The 25,312-nt window shown below is 32.8% G+C and overlaps 1 protein-coding gene across 1 annotated transcript in view; it reads left to right on the forward strand.

Annotated features, from left to right (window-relative positions):
• Positions 1–25,312, forward strand: part of syne1a (spectrin repeat containing, nuclear envelope 1a) — a 205,965-nt gene that overhangs the window by 21,615 nt on the left and 159,038 nt on the right. The window contains exons 7-19 of the mRNA XM_056480594.1: positions 4,161–4,253; positions 4,331–4,509; positions 4,638–4,834; positions 10,731–10,880; positions 11,430–11,443; positions 15,002–15,109; positions 18,234–18,371; positions 19,671–19,835; positions 19,980–20,092; positions 20,307–20,475; positions 21,498–21,594; positions 24,092–24,288; positions 24,376–24,540. Coding sequence (XP_056336569.1) covers positions 4,161–4,253; positions 4,331–4,509; positions 4,638–4,834; positions 10,731–10,880; positions 11,430–11,443; positions 15,002–15,109; positions 18,234–18,371; positions 19,671–19,835; positions 19,980–20,092; positions 20,307–20,475; positions 21,498–21,594; positions 24,092–24,288; positions 24,376–24,540 — 1,785 coding nt within the window. The remainder of the gene's footprint in view (positions 1–4,160; positions 4,254–4,330; positions 4,510–4,637; positions 4,835–10,730; positions 10,881–11,429; positions 11,444–15,001; positions 15,110–18,233; positions 18,372–19,670; positions 19,836–19,979; positions 20,093–20,306; positions 20,476–21,497; positions 21,595–24,091; positions 24,289–24,375; positions 24,541–25,312) is intronic.

Raw genomic sequence — 25,312 nt, forward strand, 5'->3', positions numbered from 1 at the left:
GTTGCTATGACTAAATAAATGGACTAATAAGGGATAATGTAAAGTTATGTACTTTTTTATGCTTTCAGCGCTTGTAGATATTATTTCTAATAAACCTATTTTTGAATTTCCTGTTAAAAAAAAGAATCCAGAAATGTAAATGAATTGTGCATTGTACAAAAATATGAAACCATAAATAATGCGTTCAACATTTCTGTAAAAAACTGTACTTTATTTCTGGATGAAAAAAAACTGTAAAAAAATATTGCTGCCTTAATTTTTTAGTTGAAAACAATGAACTTTTATAGTCATTTAAATTTTTGCATTAATCAATCTAACTAAACATATTAAGTTAAACTTTGTATGATTTAAAAAATCTAGTTGAAACCTGATTAATTTATTGAAATATGTTAAAGTAACATGACTTTTTGTCATATTTTTTTAACAGTACAATAATAATTGACCATATTAGAGCAGAAAATTTGACTATTTAGAAAATTCAGCAATCATTAATTAAATTAAATATATTATAAATAAATAACTGAAGTATAACAAGTGATTAAAATTATTTTTTTTGAAAAAGTTTTTAAAAACAATTTTAGTACTATTTCCCAATATTGCTTATATTTACTTCTTGTTTAGTGACCAGTGTAAATGAGTACACCTCTTAGAGATCTCTTTTATAAAATGATTACTTTCTGTAGGATTCTATACAAGGAGATATTCGTGTATGAACATTAGATTAGTGTTGTGATCGCCAGCGGTGTTATCTCTACTCGAGATTACTTCCGGTATTCCAAACAAACTGCAACTCCCAGAACTCTTTGCACCCAGACACAGTTGTAGCTCATCTCAGTGATTACATGACTATATGTACACCTCACTTTCACATTCACATTGCTGAGTCTTGTTTCTCCCACGAGCATTGCGAAGCATTTTTCCTTGTTTGAGTTCTGAGTTTTGATCTTTGTTTTGGTACCGTTTAGATTTTTTTGCCGCCTAGCCTGACCTTTGCCTGAGTTTTTTGACTGCATTTATTGGATTACCTTTATGCTCCTGTTTTGCTCCTGTTTTTTTAACCATTGCCTCTATGGCCCTTCCTTTATAAACTGCATGTGAATCTGCATGTTTGTTGTTAGCATCCGCTTCGTAACAATTAGTCAGTAAAACCAAAACCGGATCTAATCTAATAAAATGACTTAAAATTCACATTGCAAAAATTAGTACATCAAATTGAATATGTTAGGGAAAATATTAAATAAAATTTTTATACAAAGGAAAAATCAAGAGAACTATTAGAATAATACATTTTGTTGTTGTTGCAACATCTCAATTGCATTTAAATATATTATCTTTCTATTCTTAAAGATGTTAAGTGACCAAACTCTTATTGTAACTATTTAATAAAACTGTTTTGTTTAAATGCACCTATATATATATATATATATTATATATATATATATATATATATATATATAGTGTATCACCCTGATATGCAGACTTCTTTTAAAAGAATGAAATAATCTATACCTACCCCATATTTGTAAAAAATGTTTTAGTTTTCATTTTACCAAAATATTTGACCAGTCGATTCCTTAATTGAACAATTAGTTGTTCTAGAGAGATTTAAGTTCACTTTAGCTCAATGTAAAAGGATAAAACAATGAAAGATTTACCTTTGTTATCACAAAGTAAACCATGGATATTTAAAACATGCCACCCCTCCCCCCACCAATAAACAGGATATTTTGTTTTCACGTCATCTCTCTGGGGATATAGATGTTTGATATAGTGTGTGTCTGTGTTCAGCCGGTAATTATTTGGCCTGTCAGTGAATGAAGCTGAGCTAAGCCTCCCACTCCTGAGGTGGTCTGTCTGACTGTGTATCTGATCTCTCAAGGAGCTCAGGATTCATTTCGTAAGCTACAGTCTTTCAGCATCTTATCTGTCTCTGTCATCCTTCTCTCATCTCTCTCTCTTTTCCCTGTGGAGCGCAGTGGGAGAAACCAGAGCCCAGCACTCTTTTATGCTTTGTTCAATTCTACTTTTACAGTCAATGAAAAGGCAAGATGCTGCAAAAAAAAAAAAGTAACTAATAGCTATTACCTCACTTTATCCTGGTTGATTGATTATGTTAAAGGTTGCAAACATTTCAGTTTATTACAAGTTTTCTAAAATAATATTTTTAAATATGCAAACAAGGCATTATGTAATTAATTACACATTAATTAGCATACATCTCTAGACTCTAGCTCAAAAAATATCTCCTTTAAATCTTTCAATTTAAGGCAAGGCGTTGTATATTTAGGGAGGAGTGGATTTAGGGATCACTTTTTATCACTTCATTAATCAGAAAAGACAGTGAACAGATGTTTAGATGTTTGCTTTTTTGGAGGAAATAAAATGCTGTATGTTATCAGGGAAATTATGTATTAACTTTCCATCTGTAGAATACAGATATGAGAAAATCTGTGCTTTTGGTGTATAAATTTGCTGCCGAAATGGAGATTTACTTTATGGTTCAATGCAGGAGAATAGCCTGTAAAAATATGTAATGTTATTGTAATTTGGATGCACTGATTGGTGAAGTGTGACAAAAGAAACATCTGAAAGTCTATTTTGCATTCTTTCTTTATTAAACTGAAGCTGGAAAAAGACAGAAGTACTCAAAATCTCAAAACTGACATTAAGAATTGACAATTATTTTTTTTTTTCACAAAATTTTTTAACTAAATTTGTATTTCTTTTGTGTGTGTGTGTGTATTTGTGTGTGTGTGTGTGTGTGTGCGTGTGTGTGTGCGTGTGTGTGTGTGTGTGTGTTTGTGTGTGTGTGTGTGTGTGTGTAATAGTGGGTTCAAGAGTGCAGACCTTGACTGTCACTGAAGGGTTTTGCTTTATCTCAGAGCTGAGATCACCCGTCCTTCACTTGATGGGACACACTTTTGTTAACAGCATGTAATGACCTCCATTCTTCTTTTCTCTGTCTTTCTCCCATTGTTTGTCTCTGTTTCAGTCGGCCTACAGAGGATCTCCGGTTAGTGTGACCTTTTCTTGTGACTTGCTGTAATTTCTGTGATTGACATTATCAGTTTCTGAATCGGGACCTTTCCAATTTAACTGCGAATAGACCTGATTAGCATAAGATAACAATGTGATAGCCATTTAGACATATTACATGTTTTCTGGTTTGAAACTGATGTTTTGTGAAATACACACATTCATTTTAATATTATTAGAAATTTGGTAGTTATTATTATTATGATTTTTTCAATTTTTTGGTACTTAAACATATATATTTTTAAATACAAATCCAGTGTTAATTTAGTAATTTTATATTAATGTTGAAAATATATTTTCAGCTTTCATTTTAAATACAGGTTTAAATTCAGGTTTAAATTCAGTTTAATTTAATTTAATTTAATTTAATTTAATTTAATTTAATTTAATTTAATTTATTTTATTTTATTTTATTTTATTTTATTTTATTTTATTTTATTTTATTTTATTTTATTTTATTTATTTTTATTTTTATTTTATTTTATTTTATTTTATTTTTTTACTTTATTTTGTTTTATTTTATTTTATTTTATTTTATTTTATTTTATTTTATTTTATTTTATTTTATTTTATTTTATTTTTTTATTTTATTTTATTTTATTTTATTTTATTTTATTTTATTTATTTTATTTTATTTTATTTTATTTTATTTTTTTATTTTATTTTATTTTATTTTATTTTATTTTATTTTATTTTATTTTATTTTATTTTATTTTATTTTATTTTATTTTATTTTATTTTATTTTATTTTATTTTATTTTATTTTATTTTATTTTAGAATGACTTTTAACAGTCTAGTTAACAATAACACCACTGATGGATATTGAGGCTTTAAAAAAATCACAATGAATGCATTATATCATGGGTCTCAAACTCGATTGTTGGAGGGCAAAAACACATCTGATCCAACTAATCAAGGAGTTCAAGACTACTAGAGACTATTAAGCAGGTGTGAGTTGGAGGTGGTTGAAGCTAAACTATGCAGAGCTGCGGCCCTCCAGGAATTGAGTTTGAGACCATTGTATTATATCAATAATCCACATGACTTCTGCATTTAATTCCAAGATTGATTTCTTATTCTGAATGTACTTTTTCGTTATTTTTCAAAATGTTGTATTTAACAGATTAAGCTAGTTAACATCAACACAACAGATGTGGTAGATGGCAGACCCTCTATTGTGCTGGGGTTGATATGGACTATCATCTTATATTTCCAGGTAAAAATTCATAATAATTCAAAACCCATGAATAATCTTAAATAAAATAATCACTTCCTCACCATCTCCTGGTTCAGATCGAGGAGTTGACCAGTCATTTACCAGCCCTACAACCTCAATCCAGCAGCAACTCGTCAGTGGAAAGCTCCAACAGCACTGAGACCAGCAGCCCGCCAGTCAAACGCAAGCCCCGCCTTTCTTTTCAGGGTGGAGCCAAGAGGGCCCTTCTTAAATGGGTCCAGAACACAGCAACAAAGTAAGAACTGTACTGCTAATACATGAATGAATATGCTGTTCCTTACCCTTATAATCCCATTCCCTAAGCATAGCATATGACTGCATTCTTGCTGGCTTTTGACATAATGTACATACTTGTATTTAAAGGAGAATGGGTCTGGATGTGAAGGACTTTGGCCCCAGCTGGCGCACAGGGGTGGCTTTTCATGCTGTCATCTTTGCTTTGCGACCCCATCTGGTAAACATGGAGCGTGTTTGGAGGAGAGCCAACAGGGAGAACCTAGAAGAGGCCTTCTCGTTGGCTGAGCGAGAGCTGGGCATCCCACGTCTACTTGACCCCGAAGGTGATGCCAGTTAGGACATCCAGAAATAAAGTAGAGAGAATAAAAATACTTCTTTCATTCAGGGATGCGCTGATATGGAAAGTTTTGCCAATACTGATAACCGACAATGTGGAAGGCATCCATCAGACCTTCATGCCCAGCAGCATGTATCAGTGGATCAGATGATACTTTGTTTACCTATTGGGCCAATGATGATAACATCCAGGAAATTAAAGTAACTTTTTTATAGATGTTAGTAAAATCTAGTTCACACTGCACTTTTTGCCCCATGGCGAATGTGGCAGAGCAGAAATGCAAGCTCGTGTGACAAGTTCCGCATGTCGCTGAGTTCAAAAGTTCAAGCTTGGTGAACTCTGACCAGCAAAATTGTATCACGTAAATGCGTCACACCTATAGAAGATCAAAACATGACCTCTCTGTACAGAAATTTCAAATATGTAGCAATCACTCACTTTGTTGATGTCTAATCATCTTGTTTTATCTCACACCATTTTGCAATGCCATATAACAGAATTTTGCAAGCTCAATCTCTAGTATGACCGCAGCTTAAGTGTATTGTTGGTTTTAAGGATATCTATAAGCTTGTCTGCTCCAAAATTCACGTTTGAAGATATAAAACTGATGTAAACATCCAAAGTTTGCCACTCCTGCTTAAATGAAACATTTTTTTTTACGTCACCTCATACTTCAGTTTCTCATCAAATCCTGACCAATCGTATGCTCTGTAGCAGGGGTGCCCAAACTCAGTCCTCGAGGGCTGATGTCCTCCAAGGAGTTTAAGACAATTAGACAAACCTGAACCAGCTAATCAAGCTCTTTTTAGGTCTCTTTTTGGAGCTAAGCTATGCAGGACACTGGCCTTCCAGTGCCGAGTTTGGGCACTCCTGCTCTTTCAGTTCAATTCATCTTCATTTCTATTGCGTTTTTACAATGTAGATTGTGTCAAAGCAGCTTAACATAGAAGTTCTAGTAAATTGAAACTGTCAGTCCAGTAATCAGAGTTGAAGTTCAGTTCAGTTCAGTTCAGTTCAGTTCAGTTCAGTTCAGTGTGGTTTAAATTTTACTGCTGAAAGTCCAAACACTGAAGAGCAAATCCATCAATGCGCCGCTCCACATGTCCCAAAACCATGCAAGCCAGTGGCAACAGTGGCGAGGAACAAACTCTACCAATTGACGAAAGTGAAGGAAAAATATCCTCAAGCTCTATAGTATCTGAACTGTCCCGCCCCCGTCAAGACACTTTATTTTCTTTTCATTTGATGAACTTGAGCTCAACCCCTCTAAATAAAATAATAACACAGTTATTAAAATAATGTAATCAAATAATAAAACGCTATTGGTTTTTTGTAAAAGGGGAGGAGTTACTCTATGTCCCACCCTCTCTTGATGTTTCAGTTGAGGTTACTTCAAACGTCGAACAAAAACTGCACATTTAAAGGCACTTCATGAGACCTTTAACATTAAAAATAAGCATTTATTTGTTGCTGCTAATATGATCACTGATATGTTATGCATTTGTATAGAAAATATATTGTCAATGCTAGATGGAAAAATCTGTCTAAAGGCGCGAGTAAACGATCAGAATCTTGATGGCCGGAAACTTGTATGTCCACACACACACGTGGATGAGTTTTATGAAAATTGATTGGAACCAGTTAAATATGACACGATTTTGAGGCAAATAATCTGGGAAATGTTGAATCAATCGCATGAAATGTTCTACCAAAAACATGGACAGAGGAAGACATTGTTTTCATTGCTTTTAGAGACACTCTCTGTCTCTCTTTCTCTCTCTGATGTAAACTGTAATCTGTAATATTTAAGTAATTAAACACCTCATTGTGATAGTAGTTATTATGGCTGTCATGTGCTCAGACATTTCCATGATTAACATTTGACCAAAATTGAGCTCAAATGGAGAATAATACGGTGTTGGACATAATAGTAATGCTTTAAAGGACAAAGAATTGTTTTTTGACCATTCAAATTGTGTTGCACGAGTCTCTATGCGCCAATTGCTTAACTTCTAATTAGCAGCACGCCACTCACAGAGGACGTGATTGATGAATTTTTAATTGAGGGGTTAAGTCTTAGACCTCATAGACACCATCTGAGCTTCCTCATGCCTCCTACCAGAAGTCTGACAAATGAAGTTTGACATTTAAACGATTAGTGGCCCATTAGCCACGGCAAAGCTGACTGAACAAATACTAACCGGAAAGTCAAGGGACATTGTCAACCATGGGTCTTTTATTAGGAGCACCATCAGTGTGGCTTTCACTGGACCTGATTTAATTTATCTCTAGTTTTTTTGACATTGCACATTGAATCTGATTTTTCCTAACATTGACAACAATAAAAAATTGTTGTTAAAAACCAAATTAGAATATTACTATGACTTCTAAAGGATTGTTAGACATTGAAGACTGGAGTAATGATGCTGAAAATTCATCTGTGCGTCACAGAAATTAATTATATTTGACAGTATGTTGTTTGGTTTTTGATATTGTAGTAATACTTTTTTGTTTTAGTTCATCTTTTATTAAAATAAATGCACACTTTGATGAGCAAAATGTCCACCCCTAACTTAGAAATGATAGTGTCGGGTGACATTATAAAAGTGTTTCTTAAATGTAAATGCATATAGTGGGGATGAAATTAAAAATCTCTGAAATCAATATTTAAAATATTTGATGCATGCTGAAATATAGTTTAAATAAATAAATGAATAATTCAAATTCTGAACTATTTTCTGGTCTTGGCATAGATCAGTGTACCAGCATTAGACGTTGCATTTAACCACTGACAATTTTCAAAATACCACCAAAAACATATTGCACATATGATCTTTGAAATCTGAGTAGGTAATTTCATGCCACGTTAAAGCTAAATGATAATGCATGGATGCACAAAAACAGGAGAAAGGAGGCTGACAAAAAAATCTATTAAATTAAATTTGTCACAGAACAATCAACTATAATGAGAGGGGGAAATCAAACAAAAGATGATGACAAACCTTCTTTTTGGAAGGGATTTTGTTAATATGTGCCAAATGTGAAAAAGAGTTTCAGTGCGGAACCAACCATTTATTTCAGCTTTGTTTTATGCTTTGTTTTAATGATGACTGCATGTGACCCTATTTACACCTGGAATTATCCAATCACAATTGAATGACACTAATATGTAAATTGAGTTAAAAGGTTAGTCCACTTTCAATAACTTCTAGAGCTAGTCAGAAACACAAGAAATCAGATTTCTTTTGTTGGGTAGACAGGCATGTGGCTGGAAGCATTCAAATAGCCTCAAAAGACCAGCTACTCTCCACCCACTGATCTTGTTCTAAAACATTATAGGACATATTGCTGAAGTGTAAGGCTTGAGAGATTGAAACTTTTGCCACTGACAATCCTGAATTTACTGTTAAGCTGAACACATTGCTATTTTGTCCCAAGTGCAGTAGGGCTGCACAATATATCGTTTGAGCATTAATATTGCAATGTGTGTGTCCACAATAGTCACATTGCAGGATATGCAGTGTTGGGTTTATAGTTGATCAACGATTGAGAATACATGAGCTTTGTGGAGTCATTGCAAAGTATAACGATAATAGAGTGAAGCTTTATCATTTGCTTGTGTTATAAAGTCTTTTGAGTTACAAGCATTGAGGAACAATAACACACAACATTTGAAACTAATGAAAAATGAATTTACTGAATTATTAATACGATGAAGACTTTACAGTGCTATTTTAAACGTCATACACTGAAAAAAGTGTTGCATGCAAAACTGCTAAAAACTATTTATTTGTGTTGAATTTAAACAAACGAATTAAATTGAGCAATGTTCAACTTAATTTGTTTGTTTAAATTCAGCCCAAATAAATTGTTACCAACCACTTAACGTAAAAAAATTGAGTAAATCCAAGGAATCATCTTTGAATAATTTTTTTCAGTGTAGTTACATTTCTTTACCTGACTACTGTTTGACTCTCTGAAAAAAAATCATGTTTTTTTTGCTTTTTTCTTTGCTCTGTTGTTATTATTATTGCTTAAAAATTTAAAGTCATGATTCACACCCTTACAGAATTAATCTAAATGAATGATTCCACCCCCCACCCCCACATAGAGCTATTCAAGCCATCTGGTGAAATTGTATTCATATCGCAATATTTATATCGCAGAAAAACTAAATAATGCAATGTTAGATTTTTCACAATAGAAAAGAAAACTGCTGCTGTACATACTGATTTATGTGTAGTTTTATGTTGGAAAAAAGGAAAGCAATGCAGTGACTTTGTAAATACCATACAAGTGATGTAGAAAAACTAATATAAATCTCTAAAATCAAACAGTAAATTATGTTTAAAGGTTACAGTTATGTGTTAAAGTTTCATTCATTGACAAAAAAATTGTGTTTTTGAAACATGTCCGTCTTGCATTCAGTTCAAATAGCAGCTCTGTTATTTATGTTTATACATTATTCATTATGTTTGTCAATGTTTTATTTTATGTATAAATTCAGTGAAATTATGCTTATCATTTTATGTTATGTAAAGCAACATATATGGATGTAATTTCATTCATTTTGTGTTATTAAAATGCACAATCCCTTGCATAATTTTTTTTTATTCATAAAGGCACTCAGGCTAATTACTTTCAGTGTTGTCAAATATATTTTATTTAATGAATTTCAGCTTAGACAAGTATGTGCATACATGCTAAAGTGGTATAAATATTGCATTAGGAACTCATCTGGAATAAGAAAAATACACAAAATAAATAATATAATTTACTTAGATTGCTCAGCTCATAAAATATAAACGGTTTCACTGCTTTACTCACTATTTTTAACTACAAAAATGTATTTGGACAATTGTTTTTACTGTATAGTATGTGAAATGTGCAAATATATATATCCATATTAGACCAAAAAAACTGTGCATAAACCTACCCTTAGACTTTCCCTCATCAGAGAAGTAGTTGAAAGTGGAAAAGGGAGATTGTAACTCAAAGTCTGAACACGAATGTTTCTCCCTTATCTACTTGCGATCCGATTCACCAAAATGCATCATATTAGCATGTCTGAAATAGTATTAGTAGACTGAATTAGTATTAGTAGACTGTTAAATACGGGCTAGTACAATAAGCTGTACATGTTACTTAGGGCCAGATGTTTTTTGCTGAAGTTTTTTGCTATTTCTGCTGAGAATTTTAGTAAAAATCTGCAGATTTCTGCGGAATTATTTTGGGAGTATCATAACTAAAACCTTAATATGTGAAATAATGTAATACCTTTTAACTTTTATTTAATGTTTAAATTGCAAATTCAATTAGATTCACTTCTTTTGGTAAACAAACCAAGTCTCTCATATAATATATCTATAATATATCTACTAAAAGACATATGTCAATAATATTACTGAAATTAATTTAAAATCTGAATAAATACAGATTTACACACATTTACTCAAGTAAATAAACAAAACTAATGATGGGCTAAAAATCTGCAGAAATTTGTGGAATTCTGTGGAAAATCTGTGAAATTCTGCGCGCACAGATTCCATGTGGACCTACTTATAGCTTGTAAAGCGACATTAAACAGACAGTCTAATGATACTTTTAAGGAATTCTAGATCAGTGTTTCCCAACCCTGTTCCTGGAGGCACACCAACAGTACATATTTTGGATGTCTCTTCTCTTCTGATGTTATGATAAGTTGATTCAGGTGTGTTTGATTAGGGAGAGGATGAAAATGTGTACTGTTGGTGTGCCTTCAGGAACAGGGTTGGGAAACACTGTTCTAGATGATGTAGTTACTAAGTAAAAACGTGTCATGGAGTTTTGTTGAAAACTATCAAACAGCTGTCAATATAAATCTATTTTGATGTGATTTTTAGATGTTGATGTGGATAAACCAGATGAGAAGTCCATCATGACATATGTGGCACAGTTTCTGAAGCATCATCCAGACCGTCAACACAAAGAGACTGGACGGCAGCAAGAGGAGGTACTGAAGATATTTCTCATCACCACAACTTTCATTCATTGTATTCCCAATGGTCAGATGTCTGGACTCTTGAATAATCATGATCGACATTCTGTCATATTTGTGGAGTCACGTTTCTCTTTACTCACCTCCCTCTCTCTTTCTCTCTTTATACTCCTCCCTCTGTTGTGTTCGCTGTCTTTTGTTGTTTACATTCATTCTTTTTTGTCTCAAGTTTTACCTTGCTCCTCGAGCCATTGAGGAAATGTTAGAGGTACGTTTGCTTGTATAAAAAAAACCTATTTAATTCCTGCTTTGGCTTCTTCGCCACTATTTCCACCTGCTGCTGCTGCTGTGTCATGTAGTTTAAATTCCTTTCAGTAGTATTTTGGCTTCCTTTTCATCATGAACAGCCCGGATACTGTGTGGATCAGGTTTAATAATCCAGGGCATTGTACGTCTTTGAAATGTCCCGTATAATTTTACTCCCTGCACTATTATATTTGCATTACAACTGGGGCTTTGGGTGACATTTACATGACAATAACGACCCTCGCCTGTTTTTTTTTTTTGCTTGCGCTGATACTTATAGCCTGATGATTAGCTTTAGTGGTGGTTTTTAAAGTATAATAGTGGTTCAAAATTAAGTTGAAACAGTGAATTGATCCTATCACCACTTGAAGCTTTTGTAGACACCATTAGTTCCCTCATGCCATTTGCTGTTATGCACGTATTTCATAGTCACGGCAGTTTGAGCCATTTTTGCTTCTTTGTTATACATTTAAACTAAGACAATGTTTTTGAAGTGCCCTTATTATGTCTTTCATGATGTGTCTAATACAACTGGTAGGCAATGTAAAATGTCTTCAAAGTTTCAAAGTGCATGGAAAATGGATCGAAAGTGCATGGCGCAAAAGCATTGTGGGCATGTCCGAATCAACTTTTGCTATTATAAGGACAGAATAATATGCTCTGCGCCCCAGCACATGGTCTAACATGGTTGTGCTTATTCTCTTAATGAGTTATGGATGTGTTTTGAGCATAAACCAATCAGAGTCTCATCTCCAATTCCCTTTGAGAGTCAGTTGCATCACGCCATGGGGCATTTACTATTTACATGGAGAACTTTGTAAGTGGAAAAACTGAACGCTTCACTAGCTAGAAAACAGTTAAACAGACCATCTGCAGCACGAAGATAAAGAACGAGCCTTCTCCATTTTCCCTTTTACACTTTACACCTTTACCTGGAGGCAGTGGTTTTTATATTTATGTAGAAAATAATAATTTCTGTAACATTTTAATCCTTTGTTTATTTTTTTTTTTGGTATGTAAAGATATTTGTGTATTGCTGTACATCCTGTTTGTATTAAGCACTGTGTAAGCATTTGAACATGCATAGGCGTATAACTAACGCGCTCTGCTGTGAACTTTAGACCACCTTTAGTTGGTCAATGCCGCAGTCTATTTCAGTTCCTCAAAATAGCAACGCTCCAGCAATGCGCCACACCTCTTTTATAGGCCATAACAGTCATGAGTCCACAAAGTGGCGCAAATAGATTTGCTATTTAAACAATGTGACGCAAATTTAGAAAATTAGGATTGCACTGGTCTGAAAATAGCAACAAATCACACCATACACGTCTTGCGTTTTATTGCACCGGGTGTATGATAGGGCCCATTGTCTCTAAAAAGAAAGAGCAGATTCTAAACTTGCCTTAAAACAAGTATTCAGTTGTCGGGTTTCCATCCTGATGCACAAAATGAAAAATGTGAATTAGGTTAGTTTCCATCCAGTTTTTAGAGTGGCTGACTGTAGTATTGGTATCCTAGTAACAAACAGTAAACAAGGCAAGCATAATGGAGACAGCTGATTAGTCACATGCGTTTAATGTTCACTACAGTATACACTGTAAACCCTACTGTTGTCTTTACTTAAACAATTAAGTAAAGTTGACTGAACATAACTTAAAATTTAGCATTTTGGTCCTCTCACTTAAAAATATGAGTTGATTTAACTTATGTACCATGAAAATGCATAAACTTAAGATTTCAAGTGTGGTGAGCTCAAAATCATAATTAATCCTTTAAAAAAAAAATAGGTCATTTCACAAATGTAGTCTTGACTGTAAAATTCTAATATGTGCAACCTTTTAAGTGCAAGGTTTTGTTTTAAAATCAGAAAACAAAAGGCTTCAGGTATAACTATTCATCATAATGTGAATAAATGGCTACTTATTTTTTGTTTAAAATTTATTCAAACATTTTTTCATAGTATATTATTACACACTGAAAACCCTAATAAGTTGACTGAAATAAATTAATTGAGTAAACTCGTTGCCTCAATTTAATTGAGTGAGGGTCTCCCAAAACTTGCATAATTAAGTTTATTTAACTTGCCGGTTTTGTAGACTTTAGTTAAATTAGTATAATCTACTTAAGTACTAAGTTTGGTGAACTGAACAATTTAAGTATAGTCTACAAAACCGGCAAGTTAAATAAACTTAAATATGCACGTTTTGGGAGACTCCATTACTCAATTAAATTGAGGCAACGAGTTTACTCAATTAATTTAGTTCAGTCAACTTATTAGGGCTTTCAGTGTATCAGAGTTTATTCAGCAAATGCGTTTACATTTCCCATTGTCAGTTAAGGATTCATATTCAAAATTTGGCATTTGCATCATTTGTTTTTTAATGCAATACTTTAAAATGAGAATTAACACAGGGCGATGTATACCCAGCTAGTAATTCCATCTTTACTTCCTACAAATGCCAGCTTATGGTCTTCATTGGTTGTCCTTGAATAATGTCTACTTCATTCATCAAACACTTGACATTTTGGCTCAGTAAGGCGGTATTTCTAAAGGGTTGAACTGTAGCTGCTATTATATATTGCTTCATAATTTGGTCCAACTTTATATTAAGTGGCCTTAACTCATATGTACTTGCATCTGAATATAAATACAATGTACTTCATATGTTCATAATATATTGCAGAACACTTCTGGTGCTCTTGAGGTGGGATACGAGTAGGGTTAGGGAGAGGTTTGGTGGAATGGGTTGGTTTGGTGGTGGGTTATAGTGTATAATGTCAACGTTGTAATTATTAATGTTAGGAATTTAATCAAGCATATGTATAATGTAAAACCAGGGATTTACACAGTAAGTACATTGTAACAAACTATTAGTAAGTACATTTTAGTTAAGGCCACCTAATGTAAAGTTGGACCCATAATTATTGTTGGTTTTGGACAGTGTCATGAAATACTTTCTTCTGATCAAATTTCAGTTGAATATTTCCAAATAATAACCAAATATACATTGTGATAAAAGCTAGATGGTTGCAAAAGATAGATTCTTATAAAAAGCAAACCACAGAGTTGTTTTGCTCCACATCTTAGCATGATTATATTCCCAGATGCCTTTAGGATAATGGAGGAAACTCTCCAGGTTCTGAAACAAACACTCTGAACAAGACAGGTGTGAAAACACCTTTAGACACAGCGAAAAAAGAAGATTCTGCAAATGAGACAATTAAGGTGTTCTTTTGACCTTGAATGGTTGTACACCTATTGCAGGAGGCCCTTGAAACATTTTAAAGCAGCATAATAGGCACGCTTTAATTTTCCAGGGCATTGTATGCATGTGACTGTATTGGTTTCTGGGAGGTAGGGAGGAGAACAGACGTTGGCAAGGTCATGCTATAATCATTTTGATGACCCAAAGGCATTGCCTCGCTGCGGATGCCAAAATGTAAGATGAGCGGCGGAAGAATGGGCTTAATTTCATTAGAATTAGCTGAACACTGCTCTCACTTTCTCTCTCTTGTTCCTAATTCATAATAGGGAGTGTAAATGTGTGTAAAATGATTAGTATCTCCCCCGCAGAGCTGATTTCTTGCTCCCCCGTGGAGAGGTTTGGGGCAAATCTGACAATAGAGTAGGAGAACTCTGCAAGCAGCAGGAGCACAAAGTCTGTGTTGGATTTATAAATGTGGCATTAGTGATGCATGTTTGAACTGCAAAATTGTATGGAGTCTGGGGTTTAAAGTGCATTAAATTACTTTATGTAAAGAAATGATGAGTATAGAGACCCCTGAGGGCCTTAAATCTGTGCAAATGTTTAGTTTTTGTCTTGTTTCTACAATCCTGACCAACTCAGCGCTCTTTTATTGTTCTCTCAGAAGGAGCAGAGGAAGACTCTGAGGGAGCTGAAAGCGTGGGCAGATCAGATGGAGAGAGACTGCGCTCAAGCCCAGAGGGATGGAGGGAGTCTCACTGTGCGGTACCAGGTGAGCTTAGGGTCCCAGTAACAACAAAGAGGCATGATAGCATTATTTAGACAGCATAAGGCATGAGTTAGATGCCCAAGCAGAACTTTAGGAATCTCATTGTTCACACTTGTCAGGGTTGGTTTGATCATATCAAATTTGATGCATTGTTCAATGCAGTTCATTTAAATAAATATGAACGTTGCCATCTGAACCCTGGTGTATGCCAATCAAATGGAAAAGGTGTTTCTCATCATACTGTAATCACAGTTTTGTCTGTTATTTTTAACACAGGTGTCACAAACATGTCTACTTGAAGCAGATTTTCATTTGTGTGTTTGACTAATGTAAACATTTTAAAAACTCTTCTTGACTTCTCAACTGTTAAAAAGACATGTACACGCATACAAAAAACATTTTTTGCACACAGAATTGTTTTGGATGTTCACTAAGTTTTTGTTTTGTAGTGATGTTTTATAAACAAATTTCGGGAGGAGCATGCGCAGAAGTTTCAGTATCAAATACGTCATTGACAATTATTCCATTATTCAATCAGTTCTTGACCAAACCCCTATATATACCAAAGCTGTCTTACCTGCAGCATCTTACGACTTTAGCATCCCTCCACCACCCCGTCACCTCACCTCTTAAGCATTACAATCCCTGGGGGAGCGTTCTGGGGCCGGCCTAGATACTTCGCTCGAATCCCTATTCCTCTCTGTTTCCTGATAAGAGGAATAACTCGAGTTTGGGTGTCTTCCCCGAGCTCAGAGCCCTCTCCCCGGACAGCACGCCAAATACGCTTTATTCTGAAACTATTGCAAGTGTGAACTCGTGAATTATATCTTTACATTCAGTCTTGACAGTGTTAGCACTACGTGAACCAGGTCTATATTTTGGGTCACACTTTATATTAAGTGGCCTTAACTATCAGGTATTTGCATTAAAATATAAGAAAAATGTACTCGTTGTTAGGGCCAGACAGAATCTGCGGACATTTTTTGCTATTTCTGCTGAGAATTTTGTAAAAAAAATGTATGCAGAATGCGGATTTATGCGGATTTATGCAGAATTATTTTAGGAGTATCATAACTAAAACTATTTAGTTACTAATAAAAATAATAGATTTTTTACTTTTATATAATGTTCGCAATGCAAATCCAATTAGATCCACTTATTTGGTAAACAAAACAAGTCTCTTAAATAATATATCTACTAAAAGACAGAAAATATTACTTTGCAATATGTATTGTAAATAAAACATACCAACATTTTAATATTACTATTATTATATCACAATAGTATTAGTGAAATGAGTTTAAAAATTGAATAAATATAAAGTTACACACATTTACACAAGTAAATACATAGACTCAATCATGGGCTAAAAATCGGCGGAAATCTGTGGATTTCTGCGCGCGCAGATTCCGTGTGGGCATACTTATTGTGTTAATGTTGTATTGCGCAAAAATTATGGTACTTTTGAGGGGTTATACGGATAAGGTTAGGGACAGTTTTTGGCTGGCAAGGTTAAGCTTAAAAATGGATTCAGGTATAAGGAATGGGTCAACAGTAAATGTAAATAACATTTAAATATTATATATACATATGTATACATATATTATATGTACATATATTATTATATATATACATGTAAATTATATATACATAAGTATAAATACAGAAAAAATAAGAAAGAAGGATTAAATGAAGAAAGATTTGTGTATATGCATTATTACTGTAAGTGCATACACCAAATGTAATATGTATTTATAAAGTGCATTTATTGTGTATGGCCATGCACCCAAAGGGTTTCACAATCATGAGGTGGGGTCTCTTCACTCCACCACCAGTGTGCAGCATGTACTTGGATGATGCGACAGCAGCCACAGGACAACGGCGCCAGTGTGCTCACCACAAACCAGCTATAGGTTGCGTGGAGAGACAGTGATTGAGCCAATTCGGTGGATGGGGATGATTGGGAGGGCATGATCGGTAAGGGCCGATGGAGGGATTTGGCCAGGACAGTTACACACATACTCATTACGAGAAATGCCATGGTATTTTAATGATTACAGAGAGTCAGGACCTCGGTTTAACATCTCATCTGAAAGACGGCGCTCACTGACAGTATGGTGTCCCCTGTACTATACTGGGGCATTAGGACTCACACAGACCACAGGTTAAGCGCCCCTGCTGGCCTCACTAACACCACTTCCAACAGCAACCTAGTTTTCCCATGTGGTCTCCCATCCAGGTACTAACCAGGCTCAACCTGCTTAGCTTCAGTGAGCAACCGGTCTTGGGCTGCAGGGTGAAATGGCTGTGACTGGTTAATTTAACTGTAACTATGTGGGCTGCAGAGTGATATGGCTGTGACGAATGATTAATTTAAATGTAAGTACATAGTAATTAAGGCCAATTAATATAAAGTGGGACCATGCATCGTTTTCTTTTTGGTTCAGATGAAACAAACTGCTGAAAGACCTGAGCAACAAGTCCATTTGATTTGCATGACTTGCACTTGAGCTGCTTATTTTTCAGATTCTGATGATTTACACTTTTTTTTTCCCCCAAAAATATTAGACAGAAAACCAAAACCTTCCAGGCATTATTTACAGCGTGGTCTCAGACTATTGAAATGCATTATGTCAAAACATATGATTATGCATGCAGATGGTTATAATCAAAATGGACATGAAAAAAAGGTAGATCCCAGACAAAACACAAGTTGCTCAAAACATTTCCACACACATACACATGCAGACAATGCTAATGTACATTAAAGCTGAAAGCTCTCGATGCTCTCAAAATCATGGGCTCCAGTGAAGAGACGTCTGTTGTGTCTGCAGCCCCACGGACATGTTCCATATTCAGAAGAGATCTCTAGCAGCGACCGCACGGGTGGAGAGAAAGTGGAAAATTGGAGCATATTATTACATGAATAGATGCATGTGCAATTTGCCTGTTTAAATTCTTTTTCAGCTTTTGGCATGTCTCTCTTTCTCTCTTTCTCTCGCTTTGTCATTTTTTTGGACAGGATGTGTTATCTTACTGTCTCTCACCTACCGGCATTGCATTGAACATTATTTGAATATTCATAATTCCTGTAATGTAATTTCCTCTGTCTCTTTCACTCCCTCAGACATTCAAGCGTTATCGTGTGCAGTTTGAGATGCAGAGAAGACAAGTGGAGACGTGCGTTCAGTCCACTCAGAAGGACGGAAAGCTGACTGCAGATCAAGCTCTGGTCAAGCAGGCCTGGGATAGACTGTCCAAGAGGGTCAGAGACTAAAGATTTGAATTATTTTTCATATTGAACCAATTATAATACGTAGACTAACACTTACAGTTTCATTGAATCGGTTTTGCCACCACAGAGCACCACTCACAAAGCTTTACATTTAATGCATTGTATTTCTCCCAAATTGTTGTCATTGTAACAATTGTTGTTAACCCCTTTACTATCACCCCATGTTTTGTAATTTAATAAATTCACATTTTGAATGATACAGGTGAACCAATGATTCAGTTGACCATACGAATAGAGCCATTTACTTGATTCCTAAATATATCACCCTATTGAACACCACTAGTTAATATTCGCATCACAAATTGCATACTCTCATACTTATGAATAAATAAATACTTCACATAAGTACATTATTAATATGTGTCATTTGAATTACGTGTTTTAGTATGTTTGCTTACATTTTGAATTCAGATGGTTATTTTGTCACATACATCTTTTTACAAGGAGTATGCAAATTATGACTTTCACTTTAGATATTTCCCTCCACTCATTGCCAGGTTTGATGACTTATTAAGAGTATTAGTTAATTAAAAAATAATAATTTAATATGTCTATATTATATAAAAAATATTATTTATAAAATATGACATAGTTTAACCAAAAATAACGTCATTGATCACAGTTTCATATCTGTTTGATTTTTTTCTTTTTGTATAACATACATACAATTTTGAATATTGTTAAGTTTGAAGAACTAAATATATAAACATCGAAATACTAGTAAATTGTCTGTGAATAAATAAAAAAAAAAAATCATTCTTGCAACTCTTGAAAAAAAAATGGCCAATGTAGGTTTACGAGTAATAAATTCTCTGTTAAATCAAATAAAATAGTTTTTTATAATGCCCATTTGCTCCATTTACATAATAATGACTTAAAATGTTAATTTGGGTCAAAGTCTATTATTAATTGATAATTTTTTTATAATTTGACAGTCGAAATAAAATAAAAAGTAAAAAAAATTAAATAAATTTAAATAAAATTTAAAATTAAAAAAGAAAAAAAAAGAAATAAAATAAAATAAAATAAAATAAAATAAAATAAAATAAAATAAAATAAAATAAAATAAAATAAAATAAAATAAAATTAAATTAATAAATAAATAAACAAGTAAATAAATAAATAAATAAATAAATAAATAAATAAATAAATAAATAAATAAATAAATAAATAAATAAATAAATAAATAAATAAATAAATAAATAAATAAATAACCACGCTATGGGTGAGCACTCAAATTAAAGGAGTTATTTTATTTTTTTGCCACAGCTCTTGGATTGGCATCTCCAGCTGGACAGCGGTTTGCCTCATCCTCTGGGGGAGGTCGGTGTGTGGTTACATCAGGCAGAGGAGATCCTGCGAGAGGAGCTGATCCCTCAGCAAGCCAACGATGAGACTGCCAAAGCCATTCACAAAAAACGACTGCGTGATCAGGTCAAACATGATTAAAATCTCTCTGTTTGTATGTATGAATGCATATGGGGTTGTAGAGAATGCATGAATGGGATTCTATTAATTAATCTCAACACAAATCTCTACTTAAAATTAATCCTGCATACTCTGTGTTTGTTTGTGCAGGAGATCTTAAGGCTTCTTGAAAGACATAAACAGACCTTGCAGTTAATACACAGAGACAGATGTGTTAATAGCATGCCTATTCCCACAGAACAACTGCAAGACATGGCAGAGCGGTAAACATTGTAACATATCAAATACAAATTATTATATTATATTATATTATATTATATTATATTATATTATATTATATTATATTATATTATATTATATTATATTATATTATATTATATTATATTATATTATATTATATTATATTATATTATATTATATTATATTTATATTATATTATATTATATTATTTACTTGTTTTTATTGAACTGCTTTCAGGTTAAACTACATATCTACCTCTTCACACATTCATTTGAGCAAACTGGAATTCTGGGAGTCGAAATACAGCATGCTGGCATTTTTAACACTTGCTGAGTCCAAACTGAAATCCTGGATCATTAAATATGGCCGACTGGAGTCAATGGAGCTTCTGCTACAAAGTTATGGAGTAAGTTTACAAGCCAAACACGTTCTGCTTTTTCATCCTTCTCTTAGCTTCCCATACTCACATCACGTCTTTCTTTAAAAGACCATATACCAATGCTCTAATCCTGGCTAGATTATATGTAGTTGCTATTTTTGTTGTTGTTGTTGTTGTCATGAGTCTTTTTAGTCTTTATGTTAAAACTTCATTCAAATTTGATTTCATAAATTGTCATTTTTGTTCCTATTCCAGCAAATACAGGTTAATATAAAAATAATCTATATATATTTTTAGATGTTAGTTTCAGTCTGTTAATTTTAAGGATATCTATTAGCTAGTGTGACAAAAACTGGATTTAAAAAATATAAAACTGATATAAACAAAGCTTGCAGTTTGTCACTTCCGCTTAAATGTACCAACGTATTTATTTATCCACGTTACTTAGTTTTTCGTCAAATCTTGACCAATCAAATGCTCTCTAGTATCTGACATTCTCCGCCTCCGTTCTCGTTTGCTTTTCATTTGATGCGCTTGAGCACAAGCACTCTGGGGTACGTAACATAAATTCCGCTTTTAAATCATAGGTCACCTATAGCTTTCATTTTTTTAAAGGGGAGGAACTACGCTATGTCCCACCCTCTCTTAATTTTTCAGTTGAGAATATGTCTCACATCGAATAAAAATGCACACTATAAGGCACTTCACAGGACCTTTAAAGATATGTATTTCTTTATACACTGATTAAAGTGTTGGTTCACCAAAAATGTATTTCTGCTATTAATTATTTATTAATTGTTCATCCTTGAAACAAAAATTTAAGTTGTTTGGATAAAATCCAGGAGCTCTCTGGCCTTCCATAGACAGCCACATGTGTCTTCAGTGGTTCAACTGTAAGCATATGAAGCTCCAAGAACACATTTGTGACCAAATTTGTTTGTCCATGTTGTTGATGTCGCAGGGTGCGTGTTGACTATGGACGCACTGCTGACTCTAATGTTTAAATGTTTGTGTGAAGTAACTCTTTTGTTCGTTTTCTGCTTTTCTAGACTTTTGTGGAGGGCCAGCAGTTCTTTGAGAAGTATGAATCTAGCCACCAGATTCTGGTACAAGCTGCAGAGCTCTACATCAAAGCAGACAGCTCAGGTAAGCTTCATGGACTGAATAATTATGGGTTTTAAATGTTGTAACAGAACTTTACACCGGTTATTTTGCTGGTGTTTCATCATGCAATTATCTCTCTAATATCATCAATGTCATCAAATGTAGCTAAATCAGCTTTCTTGAGTGTATCTTTGTCCTGAAATCCATACATTTCAGGAGCAATAGTAGCCTTGGGTGATTTAGCAAAATATTTGTAATGTACAAATCATATCATGGCTAGAAAGATAAAGGCAAAGATTTGTTTTCAGAGAAAATCCTTCACATTTGCACCATCTTGATGTCCAGAGGGCAGAATGAGAGCAGCTCACCTCGTTTCACCCTCACTGAGTTTAATCCTGGTGGACTCAGTAGTCAATCAGTCTGTGCCAGTAGCGTCTTCCCACTGTCTTCTGTCTCTCTCTTTCTCTCTCTGTGTGTTTCTGTCTCGCTCTTTTCCTTTTGGTTTTTCCTCCTCTTTTCACACTCAGACATCTCTCCTCGGGCTACAGTAAATGAGGTTTTCCCTGGCACAGAGCGCAAAGGGGAATTCCAGTCCATTAGTGCAGATACTGTATTCTAATTGGGTTTCTCCGGGCAATAGACTGCCAACATGTTGCTTTGTCTGTGCCTAAGGCTATCTTAGCGTAGAGGTGGTGGTATTGTGCTATGTAGCTCAAGTGTGATTGGAAGATCTTGAAATAGATCTTGTAGAAGCCAATCACAAGGTGGTTTATCGCAGGGCTACTCAACGCTAAAATGGGTCACTTGTGCTGTATAAAAGTACAGACATAACACTGCATTACACATTATTATGAGTAAGTGTTTCAGTAAAAGAAAGATTCAGGTTTTGGTTTAGTTTAGCATGCCCTTCCAGCTGCAGCCCATCACTATGAAACACCCATACACACTCATTTACATCTACACTATGGACAATTTAGCCTACCCAATTCACCTATCGCATGTTTTTTGGACTTGTGGGGGAAACCAGAGCACCCGGAGGAAACCCACACAAACACAAGGAGAACATGCAAACAGAAACGCCAACTGACCCAGCCAAGTGGGATGGATGAATAATATAATATAATATAATATAATATAATATAATATAATATAATATAATATAATATAATATAATATAATATAATATAATATAATATAATATAATATAATATAATATAATAATATAATATAATATAATATAATAATATAATATAATATAATATAATAAAATATAATATAATATAATATAATATAATATAATAATAATATAATATAATATAATATAATATAATATAATATAATATAATATAATATAATAATATAATATAATATAATATAATATAATATAATATAATATAATATAATAATATAATATAATATAATATAATATAATATAATAATATAATATAATATAATATAATATAATATAATATAATATAATATAATATAATATATTATAATATAATATAATATAATATAATATAATATAATATAATATAATAATATAATATAATATAATAAAATATAATATAATATAATATAATAATATAATAAAATATAATATAATATAATATAATATAATATAATATAATATAATATAATATAATATAATATAATAATATAATATAATATAATATATTATAATATAATATAATATAATATAATATAATATAATATAATATAATATAATATAATATAATATAATATAATAATATAATATAATATAATAAAATATAATATAATATAATATAATAATATAATATAATATAATATAATATAATATAATATAATATAATTTAATATAATATAATATAATATAATATAATATAATAAAATATAATATAATATAATATAATATAATATAATATAATATAATATAATAATATAATATAATATAATATAATAAAATATAATATAATATAATATAATATAATATAATATAATATAATAATATAATATAATATAATATAATATATTATAATATAATATAATATAATATAATATAATATAATATAATATAATATAATATAATATAATATAATATAATATAATAATATAATATAATATAATATAATATAATATAATATAATATAATAATATAATATAATATAATATAATATAATATAATATAATATAATATAATATAATATATTATAATATAATATAATATAATATAATATAATAATATAATTTAATATATATTGCATTACAGACTTGTATCTAAATTGAACCATTAACCCAGAACTCTAAATCTCAGAAAAATCTGTAGATATTAATCTTGAGAATGAAATGTGACTGCTTCATATGCTGAACAGATTTCATTTAAGCTTTTAATTTATTTATAAACTCTGATAGGCAGTCAATGTCTACAGAATTCAAATTTAGCCACAGAAGCTCTGTCATGCTTGGTTGACACATGACAACCAGTGAGGTTCATTCATTACTTTTTTAAAACATCTATTAATTCTTTAATTTATGTCTGCATGTTTTGACATTTCAGTTGAGGGAGTGGTAAAGCTGTTCCTGCGAGAGGTGTGTGATCAGTGGAGGAGTCTCTCGGTGGAGGTGCGGAGTGTAAGGTCCATGTTGGAGGAGGTGCAGTGTAACTGGCTGAGGTACAACAGCTGCGTGGCCTCACTGCAGGCCTGGCTAGAGGACGCACAGGGGGCTCTTAGACAACCAGAGAATACCAAACGGGTGAGACACCTCATATACCTGTATGTCCACATGATTACCAGCAGGGTAATGGTTACAATATTTTTTAATTCTCTCTTGTTCTTCCAGGAGTTTTTTCGCAATCTTCCTCACTGGATGGACCAGCATGCTGCTATGAACGATGCAGGAAACTTTCTAATTGAAACCTGTGATGAAACAGTAACTCGTGATGTGAAGCATCAGCTTCTATTGCTCAATGGAAGATGGAGAGAGCTGTTTCTTAAGGTCAAACAGGTAAATGTTTGACAGGTAAACTCATCATTGTACATTGTATGACAGAGTAACTTGGCCTTTTCTGTCGTCCAGGAGAGAAATGCATTGGTATTTGATTGTTTACAAGGTCATCTTGGGGATGTTGAAGTATCAAACCTCTTCTGTTTTAACAACAAAAAACTGCAGAGAAATATTTTCCCCCTTTTCAGAACTTTTGTACTCTCTCTGTTCCTTTTGTTTGCACTGAATTGGGTTAGAAGTTTTTTTTTATGTTTGCAGCTTTGTCTTGTTGGAATATTCCTTAGTCTAGATTGAAACTACAAAAACTGGTGTTATTGGATCATTTCAGTCATTTAGTCAAGTCAATCACTTAGCAAATGGAGGGTAAATCTATGATTTGTAATTGTTTTAAGTGTTCTTATTGTTTGACATTGTACGCTCTGTCTTGCTCTCCATTTTGGCCATGACACTCATGTGAAAGAAACTATTAATCTCAGAGTCTTTTGCTGGTGAAATAAAGGTTAAATAAAATAAACATAATCTCATCTACAAGGTGAATAAGTTATTTTCTGTTTCTAGTTTCACCTAGCGGAAATAAAAAAATGCACCTTACTCTCACCATGTACTTTTAAATACATGCATATTTTTACAGTAGTTTACCAACAAATCTTACTAGCAAATTCTTACATTTCGTAAAAGCACCAAAATATTTATCCATGTTTTATCTGATTGTCTGTTCATATGTATTTTGGCTTAGATATAAGTTAATCTTTCTTAGCACAACATAGCTCAC

This window comes from Danio aesculapii, chromosome 20 (genome assembly GCF_903798145.1).
Source record: "Danio aesculapii chromosome 20, fDanAes4.1, whole genome shotgun sequence".
NCBI lineage: Eukaryota > Metazoa > Chordata > Actinopteri > Cypriniformes > Danionidae > Danio > Danio aesculapii.